The following is a 12,257-nucleotide window of genomic DNA, read 5'->3' on the forward strand; positions in this document are numbered from 1 at the left end:
AGTCAGGACAGAAGATCACACCCACAGGCAGACGGAAAGCCCTAGCTTTTCACCTTAGCTGTGTCTTTCTTGGGGTTATCCCATGAAGACTAGTGGAGATGTATAAGTGAATCCAACATTGGCATCAGATGGTGAGTGCCCTATTTAGGTTACGATCCCAGTAATAAAGCAACATGACCAAAGGAGCAAGCTGGGGAGGATAGGTTTACTTGGCTTAATGTTTCCACATCACGGTCCATCACTGAAGGAAGTTAGGACGGGAACTCAAACAGGGCAGGAACCTGAAGGCAGGAACTGATGCAGAGGTCAAGGAGGGGTGCTGCGCCTTGTGGCTTGCTTTCTCATAGAACCAGGACCACCAGCCCAGGGATGGCACCATTTGCAGTGGGTTGAGCTTTTCCCTGTCAGTCACTAATTAAGAAAATGCTCTACAAGCTTGCAAACAGTCTGATCTTACAGAGGCATTTTCTTAACCGAGGCTCCCTCCTCTTAGATAACTCTAGCTCATGTCAAGTTGGCATAAAATTGTCCAGCACAAGGAGTAAGCAGGGAGCTGAGAGCTCGTCACCATGCCTCCTGAGACGCTCCTCTCCAGTCCCGGTAGGTCCTTGCCTCCCTCTACTTTGTCCACAAATGTACACCCTGACCCTGCACGGTGCTGCACACAGCAGTGGAGACAGATACAGATGTTCATGGCGCTGGGAGCAATATCCGTGAATGTCCTGCTATGTTGCACTCTGACCTCAGTGACTCCCCCAAAGCTAATTCTGGCCAGATAGCAATGGCTTACAATGGTTGATTTTTTTTTTCTCTTCAAAATTAGGTAAGATGGTAAGAGAACTTTCAAGCTTATATGGATGGAGTGAATGCCATTTGCCTGTGATCTCCAGTCCTCAGTTCCCTATGGAGGCCCAGCACATTCTGATTTCTGGCCAGAGAGAAAATCAGAGACAGCAAGATGTCTCCTATGTTTCAATGCTACAGGTCAACAGTGACCGCCGAGCCACAGACCTAAAGGTTCTGAGACTAAGGGACACACAGCACCTCTTAACTGCAGGTTGTAAAGAAACAAGTGTCACTTCCATCAGCCAGGTAATGTGTAGGCAGCCTGCTCTGTCACCCACCCATCCCACCATCCATCCCACTCTGTGCTGGTCCCTAACAAGCCACATATATCTATAGGCTTCCCTGTGCTCTGTGGATCCCCTAGGTTGAAGCACTCACTCTGTAGCTGTGTAAAACTAAATAATAGCATAATATATCATGTACTTAAAAATTTCCATCTATATATTATATACTGTTAACTATTATATAGTATTAAGGCATTATATTGTGTGACCATTATATAGTGTAAAGTATATTCATTTTATTTTATTAATATAATAACAACAAATAAACTATATAATATTTATAGCACTATAACGTGTAATTTGTGATACATAAAATGGCATTATTATATTCAGATATAATGTTATACGTATGTATTACATCTTTACATATGTATGTATATATTTAATAATCTCCTATGTGGCTGGGCGGTGGTGGCACACGCCTTTAATTCCAGCACTCACGAGGCAAAGGCAGGTGGATCTGTGTGAGTTTGAGGTCAGCCTGGTCTACAAGAGCTAGTTCCAGAAGAGGCTCCAAAGCTACAGAGAAACCCTGTCTCAAAAAACCACATCAAAACAAAACAAAATAATCTCCTATGTGTCCCTCAAGCCTACCAACTGCAACCAAGTCCCCAGCTTGAGGATACTGGAGGTTTCCAGCCCAGAAGCCTCCCAACCAAGTCCCCAGCTTGAGGATACTGGAGGTTTCCAGCCCAGAAGCCTCCCAACCAAGTCCCCAGCTTGAGGATACTGGAGGTTTCCAGCCCAGAAGCCTCCCAACCAAGTCCCCAGCTTGAGGATACTGGAGGTTTCCAGCCCAGAAGCCTCCCAACCAAGTCCCCAGCTTGAGGATACTGGAGGTTTCCAGCCCAGAAGCCTCCCAACCAAGTCCCCAGCTTGAGGATACTGGAGGTTTCCAGCCCAGAAGCCTCCCAACCAAGTTATCAGCCTCTCCCCTCTAAGAATAGAGAGGATGGAAGGGGCTCTGGCTTACACAGGATTGTAAAACTCCAGAAAGATCATCTAAGAATCACGATTTGGAGGCTCTTTGAAAGAGCACGGATGGATCTGACGAGGCTTGGTACGATGGCACTCAAATGTCTTAAAGGTAATATTTATAGTGTGATCAATAAAACAGACACACATGTGTGAAGCCACTCTCAGGACATGACATTCGCCTTCGCACCCATGCGATCAGTTCCGAGAGCATCCACCGCATGCCATTTAGTTCAATTCTATTCTGTGCCGTTCTGTCCCACCTGTTTTTGTTTTCACTCCGTTTCTGATCTATGAACCACCAGTGAGCGATGATGCCACACTGAGGAACACTGTCCTCACACTTGTCATTGTCAATCACTGGCCACTGTCCTCCATACTCAGATACAGACCTGCCTGCCAGCTGGCCAGTCTTGGAGCCCTGGCAACCCAGCACCCATCCCCTTCTCTCATTGTTCCTGCCTTTGTGCATGGAGTCCGTGGTCCATCTTGGTCACACTCTGTTTTCCCTCCCTCTGCCTCTGCAGCACACGCTTGACCAACCTCAGATCCATTCTTGACCCTTTGTATGCCTGACTCAGAGCCTGCCGTTCAGGTTCCCCTGTCATTCTAGCTCAAACCCAAGTCCTCAAGACCTGGCCTTCCAGTGCTTCCCACCCTGACCTCAGCTCCCACCCTTCATCCCTTCTTTCATTCAGCAGGAACAGCCTGAGCGTGTTCCCTCACAAGTGACAGGGCCTCTCTCCCTGCAGAGTCTGGCGTTCCCCTTTTCTCGGTATAAAGATGGGGACTTTCAGCGTTACCTGTTGTCCCTCCCTCACACCAGCCTGAGGCTTTCCAGAGTGCCTGTGGCCAGCTAATATATATATCCTGCAGTTGTGTGCTTTTGTTGTTGCCTGTGGCTTTTCATTAACATGTGAGACCCAGGAGGTTCTAATTTCTTATTCATAAGAATGATCATGGTTAATAATTGCTGGAGACGAGTGGTGGGGTCACGGAGAGTCTTTGCGCCGGGTTCTTTATCTTTGTGTGTATTTGAAATTTTCCATGATAAAAAGCTACTTGAAAGGTCTATTGAAAGCCTGGCGTGGCGACTCACGCCTATCATTTCAGCAATTGGAAGGTGGTAGCCAGTCTCCGTGCCATAAGACCCCCGCCTCAGAAACAAACACTCAAAAGCCTATTGAAGGAGGATGAGCCTGTGGTGTTTCTTCTTTAACTCACCTTCCCTACGTCTTGTGGAGCCGGCTGCAACATCACTGAACAGGGCAGGTAGTCAGGAAACTGGAGAGACACAAACACAGATCATTTCACTCAGAGGGGTTATTCCACGTGCAGTGTAAAACCATCATGCAAGTGACACAAGAAGACAGACCGGACCTCCAGGAGTGGATCCTGCTCTCCTAACACCCAGGACACTGATCGATTTCCAGATATCTCCAGCATGCATGGAGACACACAAATGACGTTGTACACAGGACGCATGCTCACTGCGACCAAATGTGTCTAGTTATCTGGTTCGCTCACTTCACTAGTCCTTGTCCCACTCAGAAATCTTTCTAACCATTTTTACATATCATTTATACATATCTCCACAGTGCTTAGAGCTTCTACAGCGCACGCTTCATTTAGCCATCCCTCTTTGTTGGACACTTACATGGTGTGTAATTTTTTTTTGTCATTATAAAAAATACCACAAACAGGGCAGTGGTGGCTCACACCTGTAATCCCAGCACTTAGGAGGCAGAGGCAGGCAGATCTCTGTGAGTTCGAGGCCAGCCTGGTCTACAAAGTGAGTTCCAGTCAGAGCTGTTACACAGAGAAATCAGGTCTTGAAAAACCAAAATAAACAAACAAAACAATACAACAATAAATAAACATTTTCAAACTCTTTAGTCCAGTTTTAGCCAATTAATGCTATGTGTCACATTGCTAGAAAGGGAACTATCAGATTAGAATCATATCTTTTTTTGTGGGGGGGACACAGGGTCTTTCTCTATCAATCTATACAGGCCTTGAATTTTCAATCCTCCTGCCTCTGCTTCCATATTATATGGCATTATTCATGGCTGAAAACCCGCATTTTTAAAAGATTTACTTTTTGTTTTGTTTTGTTTTTTCAAGACAGGGTTTCTCTGTAGCTTTGGAGTTTGTCCTGGAAATAGCTCTTGTAGACCAGGCTGGTCTCGAACTTACAGAGATCCACCTGCCTCTGCCTCCTGAGTGCTGGGGTTAAAGGCGTGCACCACCACCACCCGGCTAAGACTTATTAATTTTTAAATGTTATATGCATGAGTGTTTTGCCTGCACATATGTAAGTACACTGCATGTATGCCTGATGTTCATGGAGGCCAAAAGAGGGTAATGGAACCTCTGAAAGTGGAGTTATAGACAAGTTTAAGTTGCCATTCTGGTCCTTTGCAAAAACAGCTAACCTCACCTCCGGTACTTAAAGATCTCATCTCATTTATAGTTGGGCACGTTGGCTCATGCTTTTAATCCCAGCATTTGGGAGGCAGAGGCAGGAAGATCTGAATTTGAGTGTAGCCAGATCTACACAGTAAGCTCCAGGACAGCCAGGAGAACCTGTCTCAAAAAGATAAAAGAAATCACATTGCTAAAGGTTTTTGTTGTTGTTGTTGTTGTTGTTTATTTTTTGTATTTTGAGGTTGGGGTTGAGATAGGGTTTCTCTGTGTACCCTGGAACTTGTTATGTAGCCCAGGCTGGCCACAAACTCAACAATCTGCCTGTCTCTGCCTTCCAAGTGCTGATATTGAAAATATGCGTCACTGTATCTGGCCTGAGTCTTTTGTATTTTTGAGACAGAGTCTCTCTATGTAGCTCTGGTTGACCTGGAACCCATTATGTAGACCAGGTTGGCCTTGAACTCACAGAGATCCTCCTGCCTCTGCTTTCTTGAATGCTGGGATTAAAGGCATGCGCTAAAACACCTCTTATAGATTTTGAGATACATTGACTTGCCACGTCAGGTTCTCAGCATAGGTGCATAGAAAGCACCCAGGACTAAATAATTTTCTTTATTTGTTTTGATTTGTTTCTTTCTTTCCTTTTTTTGGGGGTGGGGTGAGGGGTTGGTTTTTTCAAGATAGGGTTTCTCTGTACAGTCCTGGCAGTCCTGGAACATGTTCTGTAGAGTAGGCCGACCTCAAACTCAGAGACCTGCCTGCCTCTACTTCCTGAATGCTAGGATTAAAGGTATGAACCACCATGACTAGCTAAATAATCTTTTTAAAAAGAATTTTATAACTTTGAAGGAGTGTGTGTCACTAAGAGAGTAACTGTGTAGGGGCTGGAGAGATGGTTCAGTGGTTAAGATAGTAACCATGCAAACAGAAAAGGCTACAGAAGCTTCCCCATCTCCAGCTCTTGCCAAATACTTGCGTTTCCCTGGGTAGTGCATGGGCCTCAGGAGAGGTGAGGGGACAGAGTAAGGCCCTGATTCAATTCCCAGCACCATGTAGGGGAGCAGAGTTGGGGCAAAAGAGTAAACGATGGCACTTGCTCTATCAAGACCTCCGGTCCCACAGGGGACTCTTGCTTGCTTAGAACTCCCTGGGGCCAGCTGGGGGTCACAGCTACCAGTTTCTTTTTATAGCAGAATGAGAGAAGACAGAACACATACTCATCTAATTAGGCGGTCAGATGAAGGAAAATATCCAAAGGGCAGGTTGAAATGGTGCCTTCAGAGGCAGGGAGGCTATTTTCAAAGACTTAAAAACAGACAATCACAGAGCTTGCAATCTAGAATTTCTTTCAAGGGTGCAATTTACAGACCCACAGATGTGAAATCCTCCCTCTGGCCCCTTCGCTTTGCCCCATTCCCATTGTGAGGTACTGGGGATGAAGGAGGCAGGCCAGGGGAGCAGGCAGGGTAAAGAGAGCTCACCGTGAGCAGAAATGGGTAGGTGTTGTCTCCCAGTTTCTTGAGCAGGCTCTCCTGGAGTTGGGTAGGGGCACTCATGGCCCCAACAGGAGGGTATACCTGGACCCGAGAAAAGTACAGGTCCCTGCGGAAGGTCAGGCCAATCACGTCAATGTCTTCCTGGCCATAGCGGAAGGCGCAAGTCAGAGTGACATACACTGGGAAGAAGATGCACACGGGTTAGACCTGGTCTGTTGCACAGGCCGGATTACCTCAGCCACTTCCACTGGGCTGAGCCCGCAGCAGAGCGACCACACCACTCTGTCTGCCCCAGGGATCCAGACTTTGCTGCCTGGAAGGAACTGGGGCTGGGAGAAGAATGCTTTGCAGCTGGCCGACACATTTTGGGAGAAGCAGCCTGTTCCTAGGGTTAGCGTTCATTATCCGAGACAGGACCGTCACAGGATTGCAAGACATCTCCCTGGCAACCACATTATTTTGCTAGGCTGGTAGAAATCTGGGGACAGGGATGGCAAGATGGCTAACCGAGTAAAGGTGTCTGCTGCACAGCCTGACAGCCCATGTCAATCTCCGGGACCCACACAATGGCAGGAAAGGAACCAACTCTCCCCAAGTTGTCCTCTGACTTCTATGGGTGCACCTTAGTGCTTGTGCGCCCCCCACATACAGACAGACATACACAGAGACACACAAACGTCCACATACTGCATAATGACAAACGTAATAAATGTGCAGTCCACCTGTCCTTACTGTTTCCGATCTCCCACCCTCCCTCTGCCTGGGCTACCAGCTTGGGTATCTGGAGTTGGATGTCTGAAAATGGTGCTAACTTGCTTGTTTGGGTTAGAGAGGGCAGGATGTCTGGAGAGACAGACAGAGAAAACAGCAAAAGCAAAACAGACATGTGCCTGAGCCACATGGAGGCTGAGGGAACAGCCAAAGGTCCGGGCCAAGCAAGGAGACAAAATCAAACCTGAGAAGCTGCATTTATAGTCTCTGTACATTGCTCAGAAGCCTAGGAAGCATTCTCTAAATCACTGGTTCCCAAAATTCTGTCTGATTAAAGACAGCCTGTGCCCGGTGTGTGAAAGTTCACCTGAAGTTGAGGACAGGAAGTGCACAGTTCTCCATAGCAAGGCTTATCAAAAGTGGTACCTTGAGTCCTCTCTCTTGGCCTGAGAATTCTTTCTGTGTCAGTTCTAAGGCCAGCTGCCCCCTAGCCGCTGACTCAGATGAACTCCTAACCAGCCGTGCATCCTTCCTTTGAGCACTTTTGAGAGAGGTGTCCTCAGCAAGCCTGGATTTCTGCTTGCACCCACTAAGCTGTGGTTTTCCCTGATAACTAAATCCCTGTGTGGGAAAGGGCAGGGACCGACTGAGTTCAAACCAGAGAGATGCAGAGCACCCAGGCAGGTGAGGAAACAGAGGAGAACCATTGTCTGCAATTCCTGCTTCGCTCCCCACTCCCCACCCCTGCGCTGTTGCCAGCCCACACCTGACATATTCTAGCGGGCACATCCAAGGTTTAGAACAATGCCTTGTGGTTGCCAGTAGCAACCACTCCAAAGGCATATTTAGAATGGAACTGAGTCAGCGACATTATCATAAGCCTCGCTCGAATCTGTTCTAATTCAGTTTTTGCGACTGTCATTAGGAACTAATGGTTTGCCGCACATATCACAACTGCCAGAGATCTCAAGGGCACTGTCATACTGAGGCGCAGAACTTCCCAAGGACACAGAACAATAAACTCTGGGTTTTATTCCCCTGCCTCTCAACAGGCACGGCTTCCCACATGAAAGCCTACTACCCACAGCGGACAACCTTTACTGACAGAAGGATGGAGAAGCAAGGGGCTCAGCTCACCTTTCTTCCCCTTCACCAGCTCGGGATCCACCAACACAACACCATCTAGACCAAAAGAGAGAAAACCAAGAGTGAGATCAAGAAAATCAGACATCTGGCTTTAAAGCTGTGTGCAATATGGTGTCTTCTGTTTTTATTTTGGAGGTGGGAGGGTGAGGCAAGGTCTCATGTAGCTCAGGCTAGCCTTGGCTTTGCTATGTAGGTAGCTAAGGATGACCATAAACAAGTAATCCTCCTGGCTCCAGGCCTGATTCACCAGACTGGCTTGCTTTCTATTATTTTTTAAAAACAGTAATTTTTTAATTGGCGTTGGAGAGATGGTTCAGCAGCTACGAGCACTTGCTGCTCTTGCACAGGGCCCGGGTTTGGTCCCCAGCACCCATACGGCAACACACAACTGTCTGTAGCTCCAGTTTCAGAGGAGCCAACACCTCTTCTATCCCCCAAGGGCTCCTGCATGTATATGATGCACATACATACAGGCAGGCCCTCACACTTATACATACAAGAATAAGAATAGTAATTTTTAAAATGTGGTTCTGGGGATCAAATTCAGACTGTGAGTCTTGGCAGCAAGCATCCTTACCCACTGAGGGCGTGTTTATCCTCAGTGCTTAAAACTGCCAATTTTCTCCATACTTCTTTCAACGTTTGATAGACAGCGAAATGCTTATCAAGCCAAAGGAAGTTGAAAAGCCAGTACGGAGGGCTGCAGTATGCCTCTTGTGCTTACGGTTTATATACCGTGTTAAATTAGGACACGGACAAGCACACAATGGTTGTGTACGCTTCTGTGCTACAACAACCACCGCAGTGTACATTTAGAACTGTCCTGGCATTGTAAAGGTCTCCTTTGGGCTCTCTCATGCCACCCATCCCTGCTTCCACCATCCTCAGTGGAAGTGGCAAGCACTGGCTGCAGAACTTTGTCATCTTGAGAATGTTGTATGAGTGAAACCATGACGCCCACAGCCCTTTGAGATGGCTCTTGTCACCCGGCACAATGTTTAGAGATCTCTGAGTTGTTGCAGGTATCAATAGCTCACACATCTTACATTTCTTCTTCTTTTCTTTTCTTTTTTTGAGAAAAGGTCTCTCCTATACAGTCCAGGCTGACCTCAGATTCTCTATCCTTCCCCTTCAGCTTCCCCAGTGCTGGGATTACAGGTGTATGCCACAACAACCAGCTGCTTGGTTTTTTATGATTGAGTGTGTGTGTGTGTGTGTGTGTGTGTGTGTGTGTAGAGATAGGTAGATCGATCGATCGATAGATAGATAGATATACCTACTATATATCCATGGTAGGGATATACCAGGTGTGTGTGTGTGTGTGTGTGTGTAGAGATAGGTAGATCGATTGATCGATAGATAGATAAATAGATAGATAGATATACCTACCATATATCCATGGTAGGGATATACCACATGTGTGTGTGTAGATTAGATAGATAGATAGATAGATAGATAGATAGATGATAGATAGATAGATAATAGATAGATGATAGATAGATAGATAATAGATAGATGATAGATAGATAGATAGATAGATAGATAGATAGATAGATAGATAGATAGATAGATAGATACCATATATCCATGGTAGGGATATACCACGTGTGTGTGTGTGTGTGTGTGTGTGTGTGTGTGTGTGTGTGTGTGTGTAGATATAGATAGATAGGTAGACAGACAGACAGACAGACAGACAGACAGATAGATACCATATATCCGTGGTAGGGATATACCACAGTTTGTTTAACCTTTCTCATCTACTGAAGAGAGACTTTCATTCTTTTTGGTTTGCAGCTGCTGTGGACAACCATGTCCAAGCAAGGTTTTGTAGGCACAGTTTTCACTTCTCAATAAACACCCAGGAGTGCTATTGTTGGGTCTTACAGTAAGTGTACATTTAGTTCTTAAAGAAACTGCCAGCTGCTTTCCTGGTGGCTGCAGCACTATACAATCCCACTAGCAGCCTACGTGTGCCAGATCCTTGGTATTCTCATCATTATTGACATTGCCACTGCCTGTTCTTTTGATCAAACAAACAAACAAAAAGGAAAATTTGAAATATATTGGTTTTATATAAGGAAAACCACATATAGGAACAGTTTCTTTTTCTACACATAGTTGGATTCCTAGGTATTTCCTAGAGTCTAGGTGGCCCTGGAGATATAAGAAATGACTGGTCTAGCCACATATTCTCCCAGAATCATGGACAGCATCATGACAGTGTTTTCGGGTACCTCTTCCCTCAGGCCCAAGCATTTAAAGTTTTAAGCTTAGGACAAATCCTGTTGTCTCTGGCTCCAACCCATTTACTTCAGACATCTTCTCTTGTTCACAGACCCCTTTGAGTCTTTCTGTGTTTCCTTCACATCGGTTTGGGGGTACAGTCTATCATGATGGGTAAAATACAGAGGCAGGAGCTTAAAGCAACTGGCCACACTGCATGCGGAGTCAGGAAACAGAGATGTGATTTTTTTCCTTTAGTACTAAAGATTGAGCCCAATGTCTTGCACTAGGCAGGTGCTGAGCTACAAAACAACCCTTTAATTTTTTTTCTTTAATGTGAGGGGCCAGCAAGATGACTTAGTGGGTGAAGATGCTTGCTGCACACTCCTGGAAACCTGAGTTCAATTCGTGGAACCACACAAAGGTGCAAGAGAACTGACTATACAAATTAGCCCTCTGAGCTCCACACATATGCTCTCCCCAAGCAGATAGATAACTATAAAAATAGTTTCCGATCAACCGGCAGCCACTTGCTGGCATTTTAATTTGTATCTCTTTGATTAGATTATCGGTGAGATTTTTTTTTAGAAATTCATTTTATATATATTATGGGTGTTTACCTGTATGTATGTATGCATATCACCTACATGTACTGTGCAGAGAGGCAAGAAGAATAGGGAGGAGTAACAGATGGTTGCGAGCTGCCGTGTAAGTGCTGGGAACTGAACTCTGGTCCCCTGCAAGTGCTCTTAACCTCTGAGTCATCTCTCCAGCCTGAGACCCATCTTTTTGTTTTTGTTTTTGTTTGTTTGTTTGATATAAGGTCTCTCTATGTAGCCCTGGCTGTCCAGAAACTCATTATATAGACCAGGCTGACTTCACAGAGATCCACCTGCCTCTGCCTCCTAGGCTCTAGGATTAAAGGCATGTGCCACCATGCCACTGAACCACCATGCCTGGCTGGAAATCCCCTTTTTGTTGTTTCAGGTTTTTTTTTCCTAATGAAAAACTAGTCAGGGGCTGAAGAAATGGCTCAGAGGTTAAGAGCATTGCCTGCTCTTCCAAAGGTCCTGAGTTCAATTCCCAGCAACCACATGGTGGCTCACAACCATCTGTAATGGGGTCTGGTGCTCTCTTCTGGCCTGCAGGCATACAGAATATTGTATATATAATAAATAAATATTAAAAAAAAGAAAAACTAGTCATTGCCTGATGACTTAAAGGAAAACCAGCATTAAATTTTCCTTCAAATTCAACTTACCTACAGGCTCTACTTGGCTGACGTGGTCGACATAGTCTCTCTTCCCCAGGTAGATAGTCACCTTTGGGAAGAAGGAAGGCATTCACTTAGAAGCCAACAACCCCAAAGCCTCCCCAGTTTTCTTTCTTCCTCTTATTCAGTGCTGAGCATCAAACCTGGGGCCACACACAGGCAAGGCAAGCACTCCACCCTGGGGTGCACACACACTAGGCAAGCACTCCACCCTGGGGTGCAAATGTGCAAGGAAGTACTCCACCCTGGGGCTGCACACAGGCAAGGCAAGTACTTCACCCTGGGGTGCACAGATGCAAGGAAAGCACTCCACCCTGGGGTGCACACACACAAGGCAAACACTCCACCCTGGGGCTGCACACATGCAAAACAACCACTCCACCCTGGGCTGCAAATACTCCACTCTGGGGCTTCACTCTGGAGCTTCAGCCCTTTCCCTTAGTCTTCGATAGAGAAGCCAATTGTCTCCACGGCTGCTCTGTGACTTCCTTCTTTCCCAGCTGTGGGTGAAGATGGTTCATTTCAAGTGAAGGGTACTGTCTTCTAGCCCTATATCAGCTCCAAGGAATGATTCCCATCCATATGAATGGTGGGAACTCTTTCCACTCCGTTCTGTCCTTCCCATCAAGTCCAGGTCTGTAAGCAATCAAGCAAACCCGTACATTCGTGGAAGGTTATGCCTATGGACACGGTCAGCTTTCTATTTCTAGTTGTGTGCTGAAAGGCCTTGTCTTCTTGTTCAGAGACTTTCTTGACGAGGCAAAGAAGCAGGAATTCCAGAGGAGCCTGAAATCTCATTGGGCAAGCTCTGCACAGGTAAATGGGCAACCCCGCGCTGAGGAAGGAGGTGGCGGAGCTGAGTGGTGGGGACACCAT

General features: G+C 46.2%; 1 protein-coding gene across 1 annotated transcript in view; it reads right to left on the minus strand.

Annotated features, from left to right (window-relative positions):
* Positions 1 to 11,451, minus strand: part of Sag (S-antigen visual arrestin) — a 32,268-nt gene extending 20,817 nt beyond the window's left edge. The window contains exons 1-4 of the mRNA XM_075951435.1: positions 11,370 to 11,451; positions 7,877 to 7,921; positions 6,014 to 6,207; positions 3,330 to 3,389 (exon numbers count right to left, since the gene is read on the minus strand). Of these exons, the coding sequence (XP_075807550.1) occupies positions 3,330 to 3,389; positions 6,014 to 6,207; positions 7,877 to 7,921; positions 11,370 to 11,451 (381 nt within the window). The remainder of the gene's footprint in view (positions 1 to 3,329; positions 3,390 to 6,013; positions 6,208 to 7,876; positions 7,922 to 11,369) is intronic.
* Positions 11,452 to 12,257: the final 806 nt, after the last annotated feature.

This window comes from Microtus pennsylvanicus, chromosome 17, assembly GCF_037038515.1.
Source record: "Microtus pennsylvanicus isolate mMicPen1 chromosome 17, mMicPen1.hap1, whole genome shotgun sequence".
Lineage (NCBI taxonomy): Eukaryota > Metazoa > Chordata > Mammalia > Rodentia > Cricetidae > Microtus > Microtus pennsylvanicus.